The following is a 25,209-nucleotide window of genomic DNA, read 5'->3' as shown; positions in this document are numbered from 1 at the left end:
GAAAACGCATTCACTTAATATTTAATATCATACTCAATTATCCTCAAAATTCATAGCTTCATTAGTAGTTTACGCAGTCTTTCGTATCCTTATTCCAGGATGGATCTTTAAAACAAGCTGTAGTTTTTTTATTCAGTAAAAAATTGGACATGGGTTCTTTAGTTTGGAAGGCGTGTTTTATACTACACCTGTTACAGGTAAAGCTGAATGTTTCATTTTTACGTTCTAAATTGAGTACACAGATGTAAATACATTTTGACTTTTAGGGAATCAAAAAAACACCATGCAAACTGGTCCAATGAATTCATATAGTTAGTACTCTAAATAACTCGCGAACCTTAAAAAAAAACTTTATCGAGGCAACTTCTTAGTGAACTTTCTATTAATATTATCAAACTGTGTCGACTCCAAAGGAATGTTTTAATTCTGGTCCTTCAAATAAATAAACTTTGACCCTTTTGTGCATACACTTGTTTCAATAAAGTTAGTCAGCAAAAACCTAGAAAGCTGAGATCACTGAGCCTCATGGGAAACTTTATATTACAAAAGCATATATATACAAAGCTTTTTTAATACAAACTCAGCTCGATGATGCTCAGAAGAGGTGAGACTGTAACTGGTAAAAAATTCGCAAGTCCATGAAGTCGGCCTCAGCTTTATAGATTTTCAGGTGACTAACTTTATTGAAATAAGTGTATACACTTATTTCAATAAAGTTAGTCGCCTGAAAAGCTACAAAGCTGAGACCAACAAGGATTATGGGTAGTTACATTTTACATGTTTCAACCGCTTTAATAACTGATGGATTTTAGATCCTTTACCAGCTACAGTCTCACCTCTCCTGAGCATCCTCAAGCTGCAAATTGTATCAAAAGCTTTACTTGTTTGATATTAAAAGTTTCCCATGATCCTCAGTGATCTCAGCTTACTAGGTTTTTTGGTGACTAACTTTATTGAAATAAGTATATACAAGTATATCAAATGCATATCAAAAATTATCATAAAAATTATTATATATATATATATACACCGAATCCCTAAAACTTTCACATGTTAGGGATACTATACATATATATAAAGGATAGCGATTTGAATCATTTCAACTCAACAAAACTTTGTTACCAAGTTGTTCTTAAACACTCAATCAGAGTTTTTTTTAGCATATTTGCAGCGGAGTTGCTCTTTGTTTACTGTTTATTTCTTTTCAAAAAAAATAGCACCGAAACGTATATGTATATATATAGCTATATATATGCATGTATTTTTTTCGTCATCTAGCCGTCAAAAGTTTTGGACTCACGAGGCGTATATATATATAATATATAATACTTTTTATGTATTTATGTTTAATCTCTTTTTACGAATGTGGAAAAGTAAAAGCCTTGCAACCTTGAAACACGAATCTATCCAGGCGCTGTTTTGAATTCTAACTATATGGAGCCTGTGCTTGGTAATTTTAAAATATCAAAATAACTAACTGAACAATTAAAAAAGTTTACAATATTTATGAAATACGTTCTTACCCTTACTTCTATTATCTTACCTCAGGAGCTACATAACACTATAGCAAAAGATGAAGGTAATATGGTGAAATGTTTTACTAACCAATGACTCAAAATTGCAAAACTTTGAATTTTATTTAAATGTTTTAAACCTCTCGCACAATAGGTTGCTCTATTTATTAAAATTTAGGTTAACTTCATTTCTCGATGAATACATAGTTAACTATGATGAATATAATCAAGGACCACACAGACCACACCTTAAAAACTGTGCGTTGAGGAGGGGAGCGGGGATGGGGAGAAATTGGATTGGTAGACGGCTTAGTTTGAGACTAGCAATCAATAGATTCAGATTGGTAAATCCGGCCTAGCGTAAACGTCGAATTTCAAATTGTGCCGAATTGAATAAATTCAAACAACAGGTTTTGCTCGTCTGCATTAAATTTAACACATGTGGAATACGTTTACAATACAATACAATACAATACAATTTATTTGGCACCTTATACTTAAGAGTACATGGGTGTTTGGTTTCAAATATATTATAGGTATATATATATATACTATGTATTAGGCATTTTTCTTATTTCGTTTTCACGTATCAGCATACATTGATGAATGTATGCTGATATAGTTTTTTGTAAAGACGCTGATTTTGATATTGATTAAAAACAGAAAACGACTGTCAGCGCTCATATCGTTGAAATTAATGCTGGTGTTTTTTTTCTATGAACTCTCTTAAATCGTTTCTATGAGAGTCATACAGTGGACACCAAACTAACACCCTCCTCTTCAGCGCTCCCTGCTCATCCTTTTGTTTTGTTTTTTTGTTTAACCAAAAGACTGCAATGAGATCCTAGGGATCCAGTCCAGTAAAGTCAATTTAACTGCTTCAACCTCAAGACTTCCTTTAACTACCTTCGGTCCTCAACAAGCCCGACTCCACAACACGCATGTCTGGTGTGCTGGTAAAGCTAACGCTGACCAGCACCTAGAAATAGACTTGGGGCTCGTCACCATGATCAAGTCTATCGCCATACAAGGAAACCCAAATGACGACGAGTTTGTTAAAACCTTTAGTCTGTCCTATGCAGTTCTTGAAGGACGTTGGTTGACATATCTTGAGAATGGAGCCAAGCGAATTGTAAGTAGGACTTCTGATGCAAGGCCTGTGTAAGACTATATATAGTACAAAATAGACTTTCCCGTTTCTATTTCCATACTACTATTTTGACCCGCTTCTGATCACATGGGTCCAGCTCAAATAAAAACACCACATCAAAGCTAAGAATCAAACCAAGCAATCGATCTAGATTTGAACCAGGCCTTGAAACCGAGTCTGGAGAGAGGGAGTCGAACGCAGTATATCTTTTTACATCGTAAAGAATTTTCATAAACTAATGCTAATGAGTTGTGATGTCTAGTTCCCAGGGAACTTCAACAGTGGAGAGGTCACAATCCAGACTTTACAGACGATCACCGCTGCTCGTTATGTCCAAATAATCCCAGAGACTTGGTTTAGTCACGTGTGCATCAGAACCGAATTGTACGGCTGCGAAGCAAGTAGGTTAAAATGCATTGATATTATGTAAAGAAAATAGAATTAAAAACTTTTTTTTTGGAATTCAGAGCCAACGCTTCCCCTGGGGATGATGAGTGGAGAAATACCAGACAGCCTTGTTACAGCTTCTACAACTTTCACTGGATTTCCTGGCTCATATGGCCGCTTACATTGGACCAAATATGGTTCGAGCCAAGCCTGGGTGGTTAGAACATTAGGCACGAATCAGTGGTTACAGATAGATCTGAGCAGAATGGAGTTTGTCACTGCCATTGCAACACAAGGGAGACATGCGTATAATCAGTGGGTAACAAGCTATTACCTGTCGTATGGTAATAATACAGTCTTGTGGACTGAATACCTGGAAGGAGGTGTTAGGAAGGTTAGTTCAGTGGGAGCTTTTATATGCATGGAAATCTTTCTTGAGGTCACACGGTCATGCTGGGCGTCATAAATGTTCTCCCATGAAGCGATCGTTAGACACAAAACTTGAAGACTGACAACAACCGCCAAAAATGACCGAAAACGATGTCGCTATGCAAATCAATTACGAGTGAAGGAAAGATACAAAAAAGAAACTATTTTAACAACTATTACAGCAATTTTGATAAAAATAGAAACCAGCAAACTGAAATCTGCAAATGTATTGTCTATACCCTTTCAAAATTTTAATTTCTTAATATTTAACCATAATATTTCGTGTTTGAAATTTTACAAATTAATTTTGACAGCCAGCCGTTGAAAGTGGCCAATCCATCCATGCCACCATGTGAAGTAAATTATGTAACCTCTATATGACAAACTTAAAACTGATTTATACGACAGGTATTATCGAGGCTAATAGTATGAAAATTATGATTCTGAAATAGGTTTTATATATCAATACGCAGGTATTTACTGGAAATTCAGATAGCGAAACTGTAGTCCGCCACGTCCTACCGACTGTCATATATGTACGCTTTGTCAGATTTAACCCCGTCACCTGGAATCAACACATATCAATGAGGGTAGAAGTATACACGTATGGTCGAGGTAAGTACCACACCCTTTTAAACTTTTTTATCTACTTTTATCATTGAAATCTCTAAATGTTGTTTATTTCCGGTACCCAGCCTCTCCTGCAGATCTTGGTATAGAAGATAAAGAAATACCCAATAACCAGATAACAGCTTCGTCTTTCTATGGTTCAGACCATGAACCATATAAAGGAAGGTTGAATTCTGCAACAGGCGCTTACTCTTGGTGTCCTAAAACAAAAAGTGGAAACCATTGGCTAATGTTTGACTTTGGTCACGTAATGCTCGTAACGGGCATAGTCACGCAAGGAAGAGGAAATGGTGTTGCCCGATGGGTGACGAGATACCAGGTAATTCCATTTACTTTTTAAAGATAGGAATATCGCGTGTTCGTCACCAGCTGAGAATGAGGGCCGGCGGCAAAACAGCTATTCGCGCTGTGATTGGCTGAAATCTAACATAATTCAAGATCTATATGTGTTTTGTTGTTGTTGTTGTTGTTGTTGTTGCACTTTTAACACAGTATTAATACTTATAGTACACTCATAAAAATTACTCGATTCTTATTGGTCTAGAGGAGTACAATTAATTCTTAATTATACATCGTAGAAGTTCCTATTAAGTTGCTTTGGGATCCACTTTGTAAAATTTGCTAAATGATTTTATCTACAAAACATAATATAATAAACATGTAATAAATATAATTATACATAATACTAAAACTTTTACAACTAGTCTGGTGACAACTAAATGCCTTCGCTTCGAATATTTTGTTGAGTGTGCCATCAATAAAAAAACGCACGACCTTTTCGTACAGTTCGTAATTAATATATATGTACTCGAAAAGTATTGAACGTTTTTTAATTGGACTCGCCTAAAGGCTCGTGCAATTACAAGAACTTTCAAAACATCATTCACTTGTGCCTAGAATAACGAATTGTATTCGAGGTCGTGCGATTTCTTACACTATAATATAGAATATTATTTGGCATATTTTGCATTACTTTCCTATTGTCAATAAATAACAATAAATCTCCTTCCACTTTCTCTTAAAGGTGTCATATAGCCTTGACAACATCAATTTTATATTTTATAAAGACAATGCTGCTTCGCAGGTTAAGGTAACAGTAATCATTTTTCTATGAGTAAGGCATGAAAATACAACTGTCTATTATAATTTTGTAGTTCTTAAGACAGACTCCATGATCATCTTTTTGTTCCATTCCAGACTTTTCAAGGAAATACCAATGATATCGGATATGTTACAAGGACATTGGACAGGGATATCGAAGCACGATGGATAAGAATTCATCCAAAGACTTGGGTTTCATCCGATGGTCATCTTTGTTTCAGGTCGACGATTCTTGGTCGAAGAAAAGGTATCAACATTTCTTTATAACCCATTAAGTTCTGGCTAACTGTCACTGAAATATCATAACAAATCTTCCTTTTCTCTCTCCGGGTAGGACCCCTCGGTAGTCCCGTCTTTGCTAATCAAGCTGATTCACCCAACATCGTTACATACGAACACCAAGACGTCACTATACAGTGTAAACCCGTAGGGGATTCGCCTATTACTGTTATCTGGACACACAAAGGAAAACTTATCCAATCTAGTTCTAGCAACACTCATCTCAGTCTCTTAAACGTCAACAAGACTGATCAAGGCATATATCTTTGTACTGCTACCAATGCTCTTGGTTCTAACACCAAGACCCTTCATCTACAAGTTAAAGGTAAGGTTATTCCTCTTCCAGTCTCAAGTGTGATAGACCAACTCTTTAATCAGTCTGATAAAAGTTCAACATTCCTGTTACAGATAGTTCTGAGGTGTGCACCAACCATCGATATCTTGACGATGATTCTCGTTTATCAACCAAATTAACATCAGCCCTCATTCAAGATGACACCAACTTGACTGAGAATGATTGGTACGTGTTCCGCGGTGCAAGAGGCTATTATCGTATTCCAAACAAGTGTCTACCACAAAACCGTTGCGGTGCTACAGCTACAGGATACATGGAGGGTAACTTTCCAACTCTTGCTGACGGTATTGTCAAAAGAAAGCTCTGTTTTCATGCCAACGGTAACTGCTGCCACTTTAGTACGTACATTTATGGGCGCAACTGTTACTCCTTCTATGTCTACAATCTTAAGAAACTCGCCTTGTCCTGGTCAGCGAGATATTGTGTCCAGCACTACCGCAACGGTAAGCCAGCTAATCCTAGACGAATTTCTTGTGCAATTTATTATCTAGATTTTGATATCCTATTGTTTCTTTTTTTCATGAACAGAGAAACCCAGCAGGATGTTTCAAGAAAATCCACAGCCACTTGTTCTCTGTAACCACGTCTTCCAACGCCTCTACCAAGTGTCAGATAGTCTGACTTGTTTTCGATATTGCCTGCTATATACTGCATGTCAGACCTTCAACTACTATCCAAACTTATCCACATGTGAGCTGAACAATGCTACAGCAGATGAATATCCTCAGGACATGGCAACACGACCAGGATACAAATATCATTATGAAGTCAAACTTGTAGTTTAAAAATAATACCATAGTGTATGGATGTTATCAATAGTTTATTTCATTTTGTAAATGCGGACTGAGCTTATTTTTGGAGCCAGTTATGTATACAGTATGTAGTGCTGTAGAACTGGAGTCTAATTGCGGGCACTGAACTTTTTCACTATAAATATATACTTCTTACCGGTGATTCCATTTTTTGGTAGAAGAGATTGCATGCTTTTTCTACTTTATACGATTTAGCGTGACACTGAAAGCACTGATGCAGAGTCAGATTTAATTTTAGTTCAAGTATATATCCTTGGTTTACCATATTTAACTATAGTAGTGGTGGTCTCTCAACACCCATTTTTATCTATTGGTCGGGAATAACACCAGGATCATTCAGTCTCCAATGGCTTTGCACATTTGTTTCCGCTTTTCTATAATCTAAGTATGGGTAGTTTTGGTTTAGTAAAAATAATTAAAGGAGGACACTTGGTAAGAGGGTACTAATTTTTTCTGCAACTAAAGAGTTTTTTAAGTTCTTTTCGAAAACGACGACTTTGGAAGGTATAGATGGCAGGATTGGCACTAGAGTTAATTATGATAAAAATGCGGCAAACGACAACATTTAAGAAGAACAGGTAAGTGTGAGGTAAGACGAGAGATAAAGCAGTACGCACGTAATAAGGGATCCATGACACTGTGAACACTAGTGTCACCGTTAGCATTAGCTTAGTTAGCTTTTTCCGCGACCTCTGGAGTACCACATTACGCTCTTTATCGGTATGCCGCTTCGAAAACCATAAACTGAACATAATTCGCCCATAAAGCCAACAAATTAAAATATTTGGAACAAGAAATAGAAATAAAACAACGACACCGTCGTAAATCCGCCCAAAATTGATGTCATCATCTGTATCATGGAATCCACAGTCTACTTGGATGTCAGTGACTTTTACTTGCTTGAGAAAAACCACGACTGGGCTCACCACCAAAAGGGATATCAACCAAGTAAGACGGATCACTCTTGCAAGCCTCGGATTTCTTGATTGTTTGCGGTGAAAAACAGGCTTGAGAATAGCTATATATCTCTCTAAGGATATTATAGCAAGAGTACAAACAGATATGCTGCACGTAAGATACAAAGTACCTCCCGATATTTTGCAATAGACATCAGTGATAGGTAAGCCAATAATGTGAACGAGTAGGGAGCAGATGAGAACTACTAACCCCAGTAATAAATCTGCAATGGCCAGGTTCAAGAGCAATGAATTGGTAAAGCTTGACTTTAAAGCACTTGACTTCTTGGAAAATAGAATGCAAACGAGAGAATTACCGACTATGTTTAACGGCACAAGTAACATGTAAGTAAACTTTACGATCTCAAGTCCAACTGTATTTTCACTCATGGTAAAGGTCTTAGCTCCTTTATATATAGTTCAAGAGTGGCTCTGATTTCCAAGTAAAACAATGCAACCTAATTATTTTTTTCTTGTCGATGGCGGCAAGTATATATATATGGTTATAAGTACACGGCAGGTGTTTTATATTATAGTCGGCTACAATACGAAGTTTTCTCGGGTATTAGTTCCTGTCCTACCGATTTCTTATTTCTCCTGATATACAGGCAGTGTAATAATTTTTAAGCTAATTACACGAACTTATTACGAGCAATAATATTCGTGTACAAAACTATTCTTGAATATATAAAAAAGGGAATTGCCGCAAAAATTATTATTTAAGAAATTCAATTTTGCAACCGACGACAAACAAAGCAGTCATTAAAAGATTTCTTGATCTTCCAATGTTTGTATGTGTTATGTACAAAATAACACCAAGATCAATTAAATCCGTGTCAAAAGGAAAGCGAACAATGAAAGCAATTAAAGGCCTTTGTCACTATTTCTTCAGGCTTGACAAGCAACATTTGAGATTTTCTCGAGAAACAGAGTTTTGGCTATTTTTTACAGAATAAATTTCCTAGTATACAGGTAGCTACAGTTATTTAGAAGTACCTTGACGAATTGGCTTCCTTGAATCACTCGAGTTTAAAATGAAAAAACGTCAATCATGAGATTTTTAAATTGTGTTTAAGGGTTTGCATGAAATTTTTAAATTAAAATAACTTTCTTTATTTTAAATTAAGTTAAGAATATTAACATTTTCAGCTATAGGAAGCCTTGTCTTATCTCCTTATAATTTTGTACTCGTTCCTTAACCCATTTACCTATTGTATTTTTGTATGATTCGTTGTCTTGATAAGAATGAAAGAAATATAATAAAACAAAAACGGTTTAAGATATATTTGGAGCAGAAAAGCGTGAATAAAAAACATCTTTTTGAGGGCGTTCATACATATCGGTAAAGTAAAAAGGAGTAAAAAATACCAATGTTTACAGAAGTGCAATTATATAATAGTGATAGATATACGATAAAGATAGGGTAAACAGACTAATGAAAAACATGTTGTGCATAAAAAAAATTAAATTCTCGATTTCTTTTTTCTAAAACTAAAAACTTTTAAACGAACCAATGAATGAATGAATGGATGGATGGATGGATGGATGGATGGATGGATTAAACAAAAAAGGAATAAATAAATAAATGAAAATGAATGCATGGATGGATGGATGGATGGACGGATGGATGGACAGACGGACGGATGGATATATGGATGGATGGATGAATAAAAATGTATATCACCAGCAATTTGTGTGGTCTAAAATATACCCAGCTGTGATTGGATGTGATTAGCCGAGTTTCATCAGACCTGGATTACTAAAAGTTTAACCACCTATGGCTTTCACAGCAACATTGAAAAATAGTCATTTAAACAAAATTTATTCATAGGACGATTATTATTTACTCAAAAAATAATAATTTATAGGTGATTTATTTATTGGAGAAAGAGTAAAATCATCAAAAAATAATAAATAAATAAAATACAGGATCCCAACAATCTTCACTAATTTTCTCATTTCTTAACCAATAGAGAATAATTATTTCATTGTTATAATCTGGCAATCAATTTGAATTCATGTCTAGAGACTGACATGCTAGCCTTGTGGAAACACAAAAGCATATGTATGAGAGGCTAGTCAGTTGCTAGTCATTCCAGAACAATAGTTATTCAAATTGTCGCCATATTTTGATTCGGTATATGAGTTAGCAAACATATGAGCTTATCAAGCCCTCACCTGGCAGTTTTATTCACCTCGGCCGAAGGCTGCGTCAAAATAAAATGATTTCATGCTCAATGTCAATACAATATTATTGTTCCTTGATTTATTAGAAAGGCTTGAGTATATAGAGTTTTGTGTGCTGATTGGTCAAGCAGCAAGTGATTATGAAACGACATTCATTGGTGATTACCACAAGTAAAAATACTAAAGAGGAAGTAGCAAAAAGATGCTTTATTAAATCCCAAATTTTGTCTTTTCTCAAGTCTAAAACAATGCGAATAATTATTATTCGCATGCTCAGTGATTATCTGTAAGTATCCCATTCTACTTCATCATGTTGGTGAATATTAACCAGTGATCACTTTGCCTTCAGCAAATAATTGTCAAATGCTACTTTTGCTGACATAATAAACATTTTGGTCAGACTGTATTAATATTATTGATATGAGACTCTTTAAGAACGCTTCTCATAAACTGACCCATTTAACTTCATAAAATTTGGCATGGATTATTCAGCCTATTGTTTGTTTGTCTGTTTTTGTTTGTTGGTTGTTTTTTAAATAATTAGTCATTAAGATAGTGGCCATTAATGAAATAATGGATATTAAGCTTGTAAGCTTATGTAAGTTTAAATGTTGTTGCAGATATTGTTCAAATAAACTGATATATAACATATCTGAACATAGTTAATAATAATAGAGATTAAAATATTGGTTCCTACAGAATATATGAATACATATATACAAATACATCTGATTTTTATAAGATGGTAAGAAACTCATATAGACTTGAAATATAAGCTTTTTAATATAATAAGAAACTCGTAGATACTTGAAAAATAAGCTTAAGCTTATAGCTAGCTTTATATTAATCATTATTTAAACTTTAAAATTCTGAGAGTTGGTGGGCAAAACAATGTAGTTCAGCGAATTTATCAACAAAATCGATGCCAGATACGTAACTAAAACATTAAGAAACATAATGGTAAAAAATCATAAACACTTACCTAGTATTCCTGTCGAAAAATCGAGGCCAAATGCTGACATTTCTGCACGAAATTAAACCTGGTTTGAAAATGAAAACCTGGAAAAAGCGCGCCAGAATGCGCGCACGCGCGTCCAAATCTGCATTGCGTGACTGACACCCAGGCCGCGCGTCAGACTAAATTTGTCACGCAAACAACAAACATTCTAGTAAAGAATCAGTATTTTATTGTATATATTCACAATATATTTATAATTCTACGAAATATTATTAAATATTATAGATTCTCCAAATTGCTGTTGGTGGAATCTGGCAAGTGCAATTATTCTAAAAATAATATAAATAATATATTCAAGCTCTACGTATTTGATACCAACCAGGTATTCGCATGATATTTTTAATAGTCGACAGCGCATTTGACTGAACATCAATTAAAGAGCACATAAATAGTAAATTATTTAACAAACCATGCAATAAATTTTGACAGTTGATAACATTATTGCTAAAAATCAAAAAATTTGATATCTTAAGGTAAGCTGAGCTTAATTATAATACAACTATGATTATTGGATTTCGAAGTAACGCGATCTCTAAATAGTTCCCTCTTGAATATTAACTCTAAAAAGATACGAGCTATCGTGTCAAATAATAATTCATATTTGTTGCAATGTAAGTCTTGGGTAAACAGTCATAAATTGATCAAATGACGTATTTTATGTTGCAGGGGCGTGTTCAGAGAAGCTCCAAGAATCTCGTACCCTTACTTTATTTTGCCGAGCATGTGAAGTAAGAAATGAAGGCTCTGGATACGAGATTGAGGAGGTCCGAGAGTGCCTATACCCCGCCTCCCTCCCAATTTCATTTTAATATGTGCTGTATTAGGGAGGGGAGATGATTTGTTTATGTCAGGTATATTATTTATAGACAGCTTATCAAGGGCTTATTTTGGAAAAAAAATACATATTATATCTCGAATCGCGGTCCCAGTGCTTGTGTGGCCTTTCTTTTTATATTATTATTACAGCTGACCATGGAAAGCCCAGTATGCAAACGACTAGAGTTGGTATTTCTTGACAGGAACAAGTTTTTCGTCCTTTATACATGCCCACACCCAGTTAGCTGAAACAGCAACGGCACCATTACCAGATGCTTCCTGCATGGTTAGAACAAAAAAAATAATATTTTAAACATATTTTTCAGTGAATTTTTAAATGCGAGAACTATTATATATGTGAGAATAGACTGCATGGATCTTCTGCTCACCCCTTACCCTGTGGGGACTGATATCGTTAGTAAAGTTTACGATGCTAGCTAAGACTGAATACCCATGGATCTTCAAGTCACAAGGCTGAGTTGCAATTACAAAACCTCACGATATGTAGTCCTTAAAGATCACGTGTACCAACCTTTTTGTTAGTCACTATATGAGTAGCCGTTTCCTTATTTATTTCTGAAACAACGTCTCCATCATATCTATCATTTATTAAGGATCTATTAATCAGAGCATGTGAGCCAATATCAATAGCATCGCAGAGCGATGAAAGCTTGCAGTTGTTAATAACATATGTAAGCATGAAGTGGTATTAGGCAACACAAGACTACAAGCTGCCACTGATCCACCGTAACACGGCTTATAAACAGTAATCCTAGGATTAAACATACATTTTTTATTTATTCTTAATAATAATTCAATATTGAAGGATACGCAATGATGTAGCGTTTTAATTTCTTAGCGTTCTTCATATCGTCGTTCACGAAAATCTGTAATCCACTGAACACAGATGGTAACCCCTGTAAGAAAGAAGAAGTTCATGTGAAAATAGGTTCAACAAAGAGAATTGGGAAGCGAATGAGTACTGACAAATTTACCTTTGAGGAATTTCCTGTTTGATCACCAGGCTCTGCAGTCTTTGCCTATTTTTCCAAAAAATAACTAAGTTACATCCAGTTACACACAAAGATACAGTCATTACAAAAGCTGAACTCATCAGCGACGTTATAACTAGCGGCAATAAAAATCTACTCACCACAGAATGAAAATATTTTTTCAGGTGCTCAGGATTTGTCTGGTAACAACTGGATCCATATTTGCATATTTGTTTCTAGAATGATACCGCAAGAATATAAAATACTGTTCTTAGACAGCAAATAAAAATGTATTGTTATTTTGCTCATTAGCCGAACTCTGCGCCAGAGAGCAAGAAAGCTTAGTTTTTTACGAAGTGAGGAAGAAAACCAGAGAACACAGACAAAAACCCTCGAGCTCGGAAACTGGAATTTTGTCACGCGCGCGCATCAGACTAGTGTTGTCCAAAAGTGCTTACTTTTTTCACGATTTCCTCGTCATTATTCAAATCAGCTTTCCTTTTCCCTTTTCCAAGGCTCTTGGCCTTGTCATCTTCGTCGTCATCCATATTTACATCTTTACTTGTTGAAGCAGTTTCTTCGTCGCTGTCTTCCTTGTCATCTTCCATGATTTTGGATGTGTCTTGAAGAAAAATTCGACAAAAAGAGTCCATTTTAGTAAAAAGATGACATGAGCTTAAGGGGAAAATGCGAGTTCCTTATGGGAAATTACCATCTACAGTAGCAAACTAAACCGTCTACCTTTACCCATTTATTGTAGTTTATTTTTGTTTATTTTGAGATCAAGAAACTTTGAGAAATATTTAAATCCCAAATATAGTTACCCGTGAATCCGCGGGAGTTTTTGAACAGCGTCTACAGCAAAGAGAAACGAGACAAAAGTGGCAAATCAGTAAAGCAAAAAAGATAAGCGGCAAGACGGCGGAAAATGTTAGCTAAAGAAAAGAAAAAAGAAACAAATGTGTAAAAAATACTAAAGAAAAAGGGAAAAGATTGGACAGAGAAAAAACTAAGAAGAGAGACTCGCAGCAAGAACGCAGAAAAACAAATAGAAACAATAATATGAAGAAGACATACCGCTAAATGGTCGAGGTCAGTAGCCGTCTCCCAATCCTTGTCGTCCCTTACTCGAGTCACCCTCGGGAATCGTATTGATATTCCATTAGCTGTATGTTTCGTTGACTTACTGAATTCTGCTCCTGTTATTTCCCATACTGGTGCTTTCTGTTTAAAATCAAGGTATTTCTGAATTATTCAATAGACGAGATAATTCGGAAACCACTCGTCAAAGATTATGTGAAATGCACTGTAGGATCGTGTTTTCGTATCTAGCATAGTAGGCTTAGCTTGAATGAATAAGTGCCTAATTCACGATTGACTGATGAATATTACCTTGGGGTCATCTACAACAAAGTCAGGAATGATGCTTCTGTGTATATCAAGCCAAGTTGGAACTCTGTTAGGGTCCTATATTAGATCATTGAGGAAATCCTCATAGCATGAGCAAGTAATTAAAACATGGCCTGTTAAGTTAAGTTATAACATGGTTTAGTAATCGGACCCCCTTTAACGTCAGACACATCACCTCCAAACCCACTCACACTCTCCTCAACCCTTCACCCACCTTAACAACATACCAGTCGTCAAGCTTCTCAATTCCATGGTTTTTGACTCGCTCACTCGCTCTAAAATGCTGCAAAGCTATGACATATTTTCTAAGAATAAGAACGAGGTTTCTGGTAACCTACCTTGCTTATTTTTTTCATCTTTAGTTCTCTATTCAACCTCTCGATTGCTTTATCATCATGGCCATTGCCACATTTGACTACCGTACACCACATCTTGGTGCGAGGGTTGTATACTCCCATCAGGAATATTGACATGAGCCCACCTGGGAATAACAACGAGTGTCAAGTATTTTGCAAAGCGACAAACACTGGTGTGAAATACGAAAAGTGATGAGGGAAACAAGCCATATGCAACAGCAATAAGCCGCATTCAAATCGCTTTTGAAGGCAGTAAATGAGAGCTATTTTTGAACATCACTTACAGAACCACCTTATAAAGGCGTCTCATAAAGGTTTTATTTCAATGGGAATACCTTTGTTTCCTGTGCCATAGTACGCGCCTAGAACAACCAGGTCAGCGGTATCTGCCATGGCACCTTCTTCTAAGTAATCCTTCTTCATCTAAAAATAATCACGATAAAAATGTTTGAGGTGTACGGAAGGCATAAGCATTTCGTTTATTTTTGTTATCTTGACTTACCTTTAACCAGTGCCGTTTCCCAGGTTCGTAAAATCCCTATAACAAGCAAATGCAGCGCAGATGATGTAATATGTAATATTATAATAATTGTACTGAAATAATCATCATCATCGCACTCGTCACCACCACCACCACCACCACCATCATCACCACCACCATCATCATTAGAGCAGTTTTCGTATGACTGTGAAAAGCTCACAGCACGCACACGGTCGTGCCACTACAAGGGATACGCCAGACTAATCACATTGCTCGAGAATTTACTCTCCATCCAATCAAATACTGGAACACGGCATAGAAGCAGTCACACCAAGGTCAAGTCACTGACAGGCTAATCACATTGCGCGAGAAAAAAATCAGCCAATTAATATACTAGAAAACATGACGGTCACGGCACGGCGCGCTTACGGCACTGAACTTTTCACAGTCATACGAAAACTGCTCTATCGTGGTCTTCACCACCACCATCATCATCTTCGTCGACATTGCCGTCATCGTTACCGCTACTATCATAACGAGCATGACCACAAGTTCCTCTACCATATACGCGGATGCTACTATCCATTATAACTAAAATACTAAGCGGCTCATATCATTGACATATCATACCTTGAGGTCCTTGAGAACAAGACCTTCAAGCCCTTCTCTCATAGCTCTGGCCATCAGTTTGGACAACTCCTTCTCAGTCTAAAGAGTGGAGAACAGTTTTCCATTGATTGCCCAGTTTACATTGAACCGACAAAATGTATGCAACACATTCTTTAAAACTTGAATAGCGTAATCCATGGAATAGTCAAATATAAGTCCCTTCGCTAAACAAACCTTTACAAAAGTAGTTTCAGAGAGCATGATTCTGTTTGGGATAGGAGTGACATTCTTTTCCAGAATCTGACGTCTTTCTTGCATGGTCCTTCAAAAATGAAAATGCTAGAATCGTAAATACAGTTCTTCATAAAATGTAATAATAATAATATAATAACTTTATTCTTATATAGCGCCATTTCCATTTCTGTCCAATTATGGCGCTTTACAAATTACAATTAAACACTAAAAATATATGGTAAAATAATTAAGAATTATATCAAATGTTAAAATAAATATACATTAAACTTTACACCGAGCCCCACATACGCCGAATCCAACGCAAACGAGCGACGATTGGAGTTCATTTGCATTAGATCCGACACATGCGGAACGCGGTGCCAAGGCCAGGCCTTAATAACATGATATTAAAATGTAAAAATTAAAAAACATTCCGTTAAAAATCTTTGATAAACATGCATCTTTCAGTTTTGTTTCATAAAAGAGTTAAGAGAAGCAACGATAATGATTGCGCACTATTTTTTCCCCAAAACCTTTTTTTCCAGGGTTGAGTGGAATATTTCGTGTACTTCCACCATACAAAATAATTATCTATGGTTTTATTATTCGATAATTTTGATTGGCATTCATTACATATTAAGATGATAGTACGAGAGATTTATCAGTTGTTTTTGAAAAGTGTTCAATGAAACAAGAATTACAAACATAACGCAAAATTACAGTGGGCACAACTTCTTTTCCTCTAAGCCCCCCACTCTCCACCCTGCAACCTTCTGTTCCATTTCTTCAGGCCCCTCTGTTCAGGACCAGTACGTATTATCCAGAACAAAAATATAACTAGTTTTTTGTATACGTCCATAACTGTCCATAACAAATCCATAACTTACTTTTTCATAAGATTTTCATCATTGAACTGAATACAATCGAATATAAAAAGACATACACTTGCATCTTTGAAAGCTGATTTCTGGTAAAAGTACAGACAAACAATGATAAATGGAATAACAGTTACAACAACAACAGTTTTAAACAGTCTAAATTACTGTAAATAGATGCACAATCTTGCACAATCCTTACTAGAGGATCTTGATTGTCATCTATATACAATAATGAATACTGACCTTGTGAATCCCAAGAGTTCCAAAAGGAAGGGGCTTGCCAGTTTTGTTATCAACAAGGAGAACCTAAAAAGATGAAAATTTTCTACATGTAAGAGACAAAAGGCTTTAAAAAATGGAAAAATAGTTTTAATTTGATACCAAATCATACGTCTGGCATTTCCATGTATTTTTGTCTTATTTTGCATTGCCAAACAAAGCCAACACTAAGATAGGGGATATATACCTAGTAATCCAACATTTAACTTTCTAAGGGAGTTTATTTGTCTCACCTCACTGTCAAGAATCAAATTATTTCCATGAGGACAAGACTTGGGAAGAAAGTCCTTTATGTCTGCCACCTAAAGTCATAAAAAATCAAGTACATTATTTGTATTATGTATACTCTGTGTAAATAAAGTCAAAAGACTGTCTTAACTATGCTACAAGACAGTACTGCTGTACCTTGTGAGGAGTGACTGGCTTCAGGTTACGACTGAAGAATTCAAACTCATTACCACTCTTATGGACCTGAGAGAAATTATTCAATACATGATATGAAAAATGAAAACATCAAAATACAGCTTTTTTATTAGAAGTCCACATGAAGGGAAGGGAGAGAGGGGTGAGATGTGGCTGTACACAGACTATACTCCACCTGAACTCTCTCTCCATCATACTTGATTTCAGCATACATTCCTCCTGGGCTCTTCTTGATTGCTTGAGAAAATGACTTGCAAGCTTCAGCCTAAAGTTGCAAAACAATAGATTAGTATGACAGCAAGATACCTTTTATTTATTATTTCTAGCTTAATGTGCAGGGGGAGCAGGGATGGGTGTGGTAGGAAGAGGAGGGATGCCAAGATGGTTCAGTACATTAGTACATACATTCTCCACCCCTCAAGAAACAAGACAGTTCAGTCTAACCTCTCTATAACTGTTACAGTATATATATATATATATATATATATATATTCTAATTACCAGCATAGGTTTGATGGGTGTCATCACAGAGGCACGAATGCTAAGTTTCTTCTTCATGGATGGTACTCCATGATGACCATCCCCAGATCTTTTGTCCAAACATCTCTTGATCACATCTTTCAAATCATTTGATGCCTGGAAGGCCTTATATGCATCTGGGTCAATGGCTTCTAAGCTGTGAATATAGTGAGAATGTTGATCATGAATAGCACAGTTACTTTTGGGGTAGTTCGTTTATTATTCCTTTGTAAGCCACTAAATCCCCTCCCCCCCCCCCCCCCCCCCCCATCCCCCATCCCCCCTGCCCTGTACTATATAGCTAAGGCAATATTCGTGACAAATTCCTTGCAACTTCTTTAGTGTCCAGTTATTTTTTAAGGAAACTTATAACAAATACATAACAAATACATAACCAAATCAACAAATCAATCAACGAGTATGTGAAATGCTCCTAGGCGTTATGTGGATAAATAAACTATTATTATTATTATTATTATTATTAACTCACACATGTTTGGCACCAGTGTTCATTCTAAGGTCATGCTTGATCAGCCGGATTATGTACTTCAGGTCATTCACTGTACACTTTCTGGTTATCTTTCTTAACTCTCTCATCTGGTCATCTTCTTTGCTAAAAGTTGTGAGATTATCCAGGAATTCATCAACCTTGAATTAATTTTTAAAAAAACTTTTAGAAAATATATGATTTCTGAACATCAATGATAAGACTAGTCTCCTACGGGTTATGCAGCCACTATTGGTGTCGTCACGCAACACTCACAACACTATTAGCAGCTGTGTAGGAGACTATATATGATAAGACAGTATAAAATTGATACTATATAATAATATACCTCTTGATTACTAAGGGTACTTTTATTTACAGGTTTACAAGCAAGGCTCTGCTCAAAGAAATCACTTATTGTCTCAGCTACATCCCCCTGAAACAATAATTAACGACACATTACCAATATTTTTGCTATAAAATCATTCACTCATTATCCTAATTATTCAACTTGAATAAATTATTTCAAGAAATTCAAATTACCTTCTCTAAGTCAGTTAACATTTCATCTTGATCACTCCCAAGAATCTGAAATTCAGTGCAAAGAAGATTGATTAGCAAAAACAATTTTTCAAGGATTTTCCCCATATAAAGAAAACATAGGTCTACAGTATGACATTGAACTTGTTCAAATACTCTGATGTTTTGATCAGATGTTAGCTAATAGGCCAGTGCCCACTCCTCTAAAGGATGAATCCTCCTAATTACCCTTTTCTTACCTCATCTAGGTTTTGGACATTTTTATCAACCTATATAAGGATTTGCATAATTTTAATGAATAATTAAAGCTATTCAAATCATTTTAAATGAAATACAAACCTGGCTAAAAAGCTTAATAAGCTGCTTGCTTTGTAAATTATAGACTCTCTTGTTAACTCCTGGTAACAACAGCTTGGCTAACAGAAACAGATCTCCAGTGTAACCATCTAAAATTATGCAGATGTATAATGCTTATTGAATGACACAAAAATGTTAAAATCTTGATTATTACTACAAAATAATATGAATACAAAATTTTAGAAACATTTTTGCTGCAGGGCCCAGTCGTACGTAGGGTGGATAGCACTATCCGATGGATAAATCTGGATAAATTTATTGGATAACAGCATCAACTTAGCACTATCCACCCTTTGTACAACCACTCCTTGCAGATGATTACCTCCAGATGCTCCTGCGCTTAAGAAATCAGCAATGATCTTTGTTTTGGCATTATAGCTTGGCTCTCCTGCCAGCATGGTACAAAGACGTCTGAACTCACGAAATGTGTCATCCTTACTTAGACCATGCTTGCCTGTGGATGATTCATCTACATTGTACAACATGAAATTTTTGAGTCTATTTTGCAATCTTAATTACAGTATTTTATTAGAATCACAAGCCGAAAGCGAAAATAAATTGAATCCTTAATTTTTAATTCCCTACCATCAGATCTTGATCTACCAGCAGCATCAGTAGTAAGTGTCCGTATTGCTGTTGATCCCTTCGTAGGACTGAAGTTAAGAGTTGCTTGAACTCTCTTAGCAGGACTTTTTGTGGCAGAAGAGACCTTGCTCTTACCATCTAAACACATTAGAGCAGCATTATCACAACAACATAACCCAATAGCCCAATATTTGACAATCTCCCCTCCCCCCAAATTATACCATTAATATAGCCGAATTTGGTCACATTCTTCCCCTTCACCTCCACTGTTCACCTCTATCTCTCCCTCTCAACTAAACCTCTAATTCTGTTTCAAGAGTTATATCAGGATAAGCAAAACGTATGCTTTCTATGCCTTTCAAAAAGTTTTCCAACGACGTTTAAAGAAAAAAATAGTTAACTTTACATAAGCTTTAATACCTTTAATAAATCCTTCAATCATATTCCTGTCGTCATCATTCATGTCTTCAAACCCATCCAACTCACTCGTACTTTCGATCTTCTTTGTCGTTGATCTAGCCCTACTCAGAGCCTCAAATATACATTTTACATGGTACCACTGTTTCATCAACCCTCCATCCTCACTGAATGGATTTGTAACCAGTTTTCCTATTCTCGCAGACTTCTTTTCAATCTGCTGTTTACAAGTTTTACACTTAGCTCTTCCTTGAGACGCGTATTCCACAACAAACGGTTTCGATTCGTCCGTCATGTTGAATACAGTTCTAATGCCGAGACGAACTCTCGTAATTCTGCGTGTTAAAGTTATTATTCGGCAAGAAAAAATCCTTGTATAAGCAAAATACATGAAGTGAAATTTTGGGCAAGTCTGTTCAAGCCCATAAACAAACCGGTCTTCCTGTGGTGTTAAAATTGCAGGGAGACTGGGAAGGATAGTCTAGTACCACAGGAAACCCAAACTCCGCATGGATCTTCCTATTTTAAGAGATTGCTAATATAAAAAAATGAATGTAAATGGGATGGCTGCGTTTATCGCTATTTTTCCACTAAAAATAAAATCCCACCAGCAAAATTCGCAGGTAAGAAACTCTTATATTAGGAGTTATCTACTTTCTGTCCTTTAGTTTCGATCACCTAATGAGGTTGAGTGTGCGGAAATATTCAAAACTTAAGGGAATCCGGAATCCACGAAAGTTTAGGCTTTGGAATCCGGAATCCAGTACTCTGAAATCCGGAATCCAGGCCCTGGAATCCGGAATCCAGTTTATGATGTAATCCGGAATCCACCCTTTTGAATCCAGAATCCGCACCAAAAGTTTTGGAATCCGGAATACAAACCCTTGGAATAGAAATCCAGAGTCTCGGAATCCGGAATCCAGCGCTTGGGATCCGGAATTCACCATAGGTTCGGATTCCCTTGCATGGGGCGACTTAATTTCTTTATGATCCATCAAGAAGCTCTAAACTCTACTACTAATCGTGGATGTGTTCCACAGCTGTGGCGCGGATTGATTGCTAGTGCTAAACGAGGTGAATTATCACGTCTAACGATCCTCGGGCACCCATGAAGGGAGTTTACTGAGGAAGGTCTCTGTCTTTTAACGCTATTTCCAGCAGTGTTACTTCTTCGTTTGGACTGGCTTTCCTCCTCGTTCTCAACAGCTGGACACCATTTTCTACAACAACAGGAACGAACAACTAATCTCGCAATCTTGATTAGCTCTTTCCGATAGCGTCTGTTAAGTATACCATACAACAAGGGATTCTGGGCATGTTTTGATACGATTAAAGTCATGCTGGAAATAAGGTCTAGGTATGGTGGCACGTCATAGCCTGCCATTTGTAATATATTGATTATACTAGCCGGAGTATAACACAATATAAATGCAACAATTAAGACAAAGATTGTTCGCGCACTTCGAATTTCCTCGATGTTAGCAGCAGGACTTTTTCGCTGTAAGTTTTTCATGGAGCTTGTGTGACTTCTGATAAGGAAATACATATTGACATAGTAAATGGCACTGATGCTTAGAGGAGTGGCTACAACAGCGATGAGAAAGGTTATCGTGTAAGAAAGACTCGTACTGAAGTAGAAATGACAAATACATTTGCTAAACTGGTATTCGTGTGCTGACCAACCAAACACGGGCACAACTGACATCACCAGGGGGAGTACCCACGGGATTATTAGTAATATTATCGTTCCAGTTTTATTAAATACACGTCTGTACAAACTGGTCTTGGCAATTTTTAGATACCGGTTAATACTGATGATACACAACAGATGTAAAGATGACGAGCCAAAAAGGACAATAAACGTGCCACTTAGTTGACATCCCACGTGACCAAACACCCAGCCCCCTCTACAGATGATGGTGATTAGCATAAAGATGATGTTAGCCGATCCACCTGCGTCTGAAATCGCCAAACTTCGTATGAACACGCCCCCAGGTAACAGACGTGTATTGCGTCTAGTTGTTACTATGACAACAAGTATATTGCCAACAATGCCAGTCAGTAGAAGGATAGAGAAAACGGTCGAGAACACTGCTGAAGATGTTAGCGACCACACGCGATCTGACATCATGTTATCCTCAGTTATGGAATATAGACGACATTAAATTCAAGAACCTATTGAAGAGTTAAAAATAAATTGATTAACACTTAAACTTAGCCCAAGCGATTCTGTATGACTTTGCACAATTCTGCGTCAATTGAAATTTCCCGTCAATATCATTTTATTAGTTCGCGATTTTATTGAAGTACGAGGCGTCTCCAATTCCGCGTTATGGTGAATTATATTTCCATTTCTCTACTTGGTATACTAAGATTGACCGTGTTGACATAGATACCGTACAGGCAACTAAAAATACATTCAAATAATGTAACTACCAGTTAATAATGATTGAACGAGCAAAAGAAAATACAGCAAACCATCGATTCTCATACAACTAAGAAGCATTGTGTTTTCAGTGTCCGAGTACGTAATTCTTGAGATAACGAAGCAATGATAGCCATGAACTTAAGAGACTTTAATCCAAGTCATCTATCGCTTTATAATAGAAGACTGTCTATATCAAGACACATAGAGATCAAAAGAACACGCCCGCGAGGGAATTTCAAATCTAGATTACGTCGTAAGGTTCCTTATCGATCGTTATTTGTCACTATCAGGATCAATCAGTACTAAAGACCTTACCTTAGTTATGCCCCAGAGCTATAAAATGCGTCCTAGTTTATCATCAGGTAGGCCTCTAAATTTTTCCTAGGGGAAGAGAAAGAAAAATAACGCACTTTAAAGCATGGGTTGAACAGGTGCATATGTAGGGGAGCTAATTAACCGCAAGCAAGATGTCATGGAAAGCAACTCTATAAACATATCGCTCAGTATCTATCTGCGATCCTTATAAAAGCTTTGTTTGTCACGATCATCAACCTTTTTTATAGCTAGCAAATACGTGCATGGCAAAGCAACACAAAGTGACTAAGCGTAAAGTATATATGTAGTGTAAATGCTGTCACTCTCTAGACTTTAAATTTAGCTATACTACCCGCGCCATAATTTCTTAAATATAAATGCAAGATTAGAAAGAAGAAAGAGAGTTTACTTTATATGTAACTCATCGTTAGCACTAAGTGACTTAAATGCGCGCAATTTGCTTAAGTAAAAAACATCAGTCTTCACAGCTGTACATTAGTAAAGTAAACCAACGCATTATTTAAAAAAATAGCTGCACGAAACAACTAAATCATTAATAAATAATTCATGTGGTACAGAAAAAATAATCTTTCTATAATGGATTATAGCAGCCGCTTGCTAGGTGAAACCCGCGAATCTGATAAAAGGCTCACCCACATAGAGCCATTCTAAAAATGTCGAGATTTAGCTTGCGGCTTCGATTGAAAAATTGATACAAACACGAAAAAACATATTTAAAGCAAGCACTATCTAAAATAAGACCTGAATCGTCCCGGCTTCGAAATTTTAATTCACCCCGCATGCATAAGTGTTACGTTGTTCAAGTAGAGAACCAACTTGTGGGTTTAGTAATGCACTTTACAACCAATAGTATACTGATTTTCTTCACTGATATTTTGTCACCCAAGTCGTCTGTCAGTTTGGTTTTCTAGTTTTTTAGGTCTATGATATGAGAGCAGCCGAAACATCATCATAGTGACAATCAACTTACACGGCTTGCCTTAGCGTTAAGGAAGGGGAATTCGTTAATATTTAACGGTAAATACCTCCCAGAATATCATTTTCTCTGCAAGCTTATCGATGTTATAATTAGATTATCTCAATTTGGTTCGTTATTTGCAGAGAAACTTAAATCCAAATTAAGTGATGTTTTATAAATTTATTCAAGCCACATAGTCATTCCGCGGGGGAAAAAATCAAGAGAATCGGATTTTTCTTTAGAATAGTCAAACTTACTTGAAACGGAAAATTAAAGAATCCTGTGTAGCACTAAAATGTTACTCGATCCTCGGTTTTTCCCCTTCAAATTCTTCAATTTTTGGTCAATTAAAGCCTGCGTTATACGTACACGTCATAGCTAATGGAGGTGACCAGAAAAACGTATTTATTATTTAACTCATTTATGCAAAGAAGATCAAAATTTTGCTGAATGACCCATGATCTCAGTTCATCTATATGAGCTACAAGACTAGTTATATTTAAAGAGGCCATTTTAAAACTTCTAACATTAGGAATAGAATGAGGTCTATTATCACCGTCAGACTTATCAATATTAGTATTTGAGACAATACTAGAGGAATGAATAGAGGAATCTGTTTCGTCTAGTGGTTCCTTACCTTTTAATCATGCTTTAGATTTAAGATATTTATTGAAATCTTGCGCAAGGATTCCTATTCCTGCACGATTTAAATGCAGTCCTTTGGTGTTAAGTCCTTTCTCTGTTACATTATGAGAAATATAGTCCCATTCCCGTTCGTTGCAGAAGGCTCTAAGCGATTTGTTCACATCCTTTCTTGCTGTTTCAAGGAGACTCGAGTCTTGGCGAATGATTAATTCAGATATCGCTATTTCACAAGACGGCAGCTGCTGTTCCACAGATTCGCAGATTCCAACTATCCTCTCTGCAATGGCCTTTGATTCATCAGACTTAAGATTATTTGTACCAATATGTACAATGAGATTGTTAGGTTTCCTTCTGATTATTGGCTTTATATAGTCCTCCATATCCTCCACTGTGGCCCCTGGGAAGGGTTTTATATTAACTCTGTTTGTCTTGCTTGACATTTTCCAACCTTCGAGCTTCGATATTATAGAATCTCCAATTATAACTGTACTAGTTTTGTTTCTGTCCTGAAGCGAATGGTCCTGGTTATTAGTAGGTAGCTTGTTCTCAGCTTTGTTCTTTGGAAAGAAAGAAAGAAAGAAAGAAAGAAAGAAAGAAAGAAAGAAAGAAAGAAAGAAAGAAAGAAAGAAAGAATCATTTTA

The 25,209-nt window shown here is 36.2% G+C and overlaps 3 protein-coding genes across 3 annotated transcripts; 1 reads left to right on the top strand and 2 right to left on the bottom strand.

The window, feature by feature from the left end:
• The first annotated feature begins 3,316 nt into the window (after positions 1 to 3,316).
• LOC116307427 (uncharacterized) lies at positions 3,317 to 7,072 on the top strand. Its single transcript, XM_089039401.1, has 7 exons — positions 3,317 to 3,395; positions 4,101 to 4,429; positions 5,135 to 5,200; positions 5,308 to 5,458; positions 5,546 to 5,815; positions 5,899 to 6,288; positions 6,374 to 7,072. Exons 1-7 carry the CDS (start codon positions 3,317 to 3,319, stop codon positions 6,628 to 6,630), a joined length of 1,542 nt encoding a protein of 513 aa, XP_088895527.1. The 3' UTR covers positions 6,631 to 7,072.
• Positions 7,073 to 10,964: 3,892 nt separating this feature from the next.
• On the bottom strand, positions 10,965 to 20,733 carry LOC116292411 (DNA ligase 3). The gene is made up of 27 exons (XM_031699731.2): positions 20,205 to 20,733; positions 19,785 to 19,922; positions 19,522 to 19,668; positions 19,182 to 19,288; positions 18,846 to 18,890; positions 18,652 to 18,738; positions 18,306 to 18,463; positions 17,798 to 17,972; positions 17,472 to 17,561; positions 17,279 to 17,344; positions 17,107 to 17,175; positions 16,838 to 16,900; positions 16,604 to 16,683; positions 15,717 to 15,804; positions 15,504 to 15,581; positions 14,895 to 14,930; positions 14,728 to 14,815; positions 14,375 to 14,517; positions 14,019 to 14,093; positions 13,704 to 13,850; positions 13,451 to 13,481; positions 13,085 to 13,248; positions 12,788 to 12,862; positions 12,630 to 12,674; positions 12,466 to 12,551; positions 12,167 to 12,233; positions 10,965 to 11,913 (listed from the first exon to the last, which is right to left on the bottom strand). The coding sequence occupies exons 1-27, from the start codon at positions 20,590 to 20,592 to the stop codon at positions 11,815 to 11,817; spliced, it is 2,835 nt and encodes a 944-aa protein (XP_031555591.2). The 5' UTR covers positions 20,593 to 20,733; the 3' UTR covers positions 10,965 to 11,814.
• Positions 20,734 to 20,765: 32 nt separating this feature from the next.
• Positions 20,766 to 25,156, bottom strand: LOC116292413 (adenosine receptor A3). Its single transcript, XM_089039555.1, has 3 exons — positions 24,561 to 25,156; positions 22,945 to 23,010; positions 20,766 to 22,376 (listed from the first exon to the last, which is right to left on the bottom strand). The coding sequence occupies exon 3, from the start codon at positions 22,330 to 22,332 to the stop codon at positions 21,196 to 21,198; it is 1,137 nt and encodes a 378-aa protein (XP_088895681.1). The 5' UTR covers positions 22,333 to 22,376; positions 22,945 to 23,010; positions 24,561 to 25,156; the 3' UTR covers positions 20,766 to 21,195.
• Between the last annotated feature and the right edge of the window lie 53 nt (positions 25,157 to 25,209).

The sequence above is a fragment of the Actinia tenebrosa genome, unplaced genomic scaffold (assembly GCF_029948245.1).
Source record: "Actinia tenebrosa isolate PJP-AT-01 unplaced genomic scaffold, QUT_ActTen_1.0 PGA_scaffold6__47_contigs__length_16458017, whole genome shotgun sequence".
NCBI classification, from domain to species: domain Eukaryota; kingdom Metazoa; phylum Cnidaria; class Anthozoa; order Actiniaria; family Actiniidae; genus Actinia; species Actinia tenebrosa.
Note: the sequence above shows the minus strand (reverse complement) of the source record. Positions and strands in the feature narration are given on the sequence as shown.

Excerpts from the sequence above, each read along its gene's own strand:
- LOC116307427 (XM_089039401.1), top strand. The coding sequence starts at position 3,317 with ATGGAGTTTGTCACTGCCATTGCAACACAAGGGAGACATGCGTATAAT. Across the intron at positions 5,201-5,307 it reads ATGCTGCTTCGCAGGTTAAG|ACTTTTCAAGGAAATACCAA; the intron begins GTAACAGTAATC and ends GTTCCATTCCAG. Across the intron at positions 5,816-5,898 it reads CCTTCATCTACAAGTTAAAG|ATAGTTCTGAGGTGTGCACC; the intron begins GTAAGGTTATTC and ends TTCCTGTTACAG.
- LOC116292411 (XM_031699731.2), bottom strand. The coding sequence starts at position 20,592 with ATGTATTTTGCTTATACAAGGATTTTTTCTTGCCGAATAATAACTTTA. Across the intron at positions 18,464-18,651 it reads GTACCCTTAGTAATCAAGAG|GTTGATGAATTCCTGGATAA; the intron begins GTATATTATTAT and ends AATTAATTCAAG. Across the intron at positions 15,805-16,603 it reads GATGAAAATCTTATGAAAAA|GACCATGCAAGAAAGACGTC; the intron begins GTAAGTTATGGA and ends TCATTTTTGAAG.
- LOC116292413 (XM_089039555.1), bottom strand. The coding sequence starts at position 22,332 with ATGATGTCAGATCGCGTGTGGTCGCTAACATCTTCAGCAGTGTTCTCG.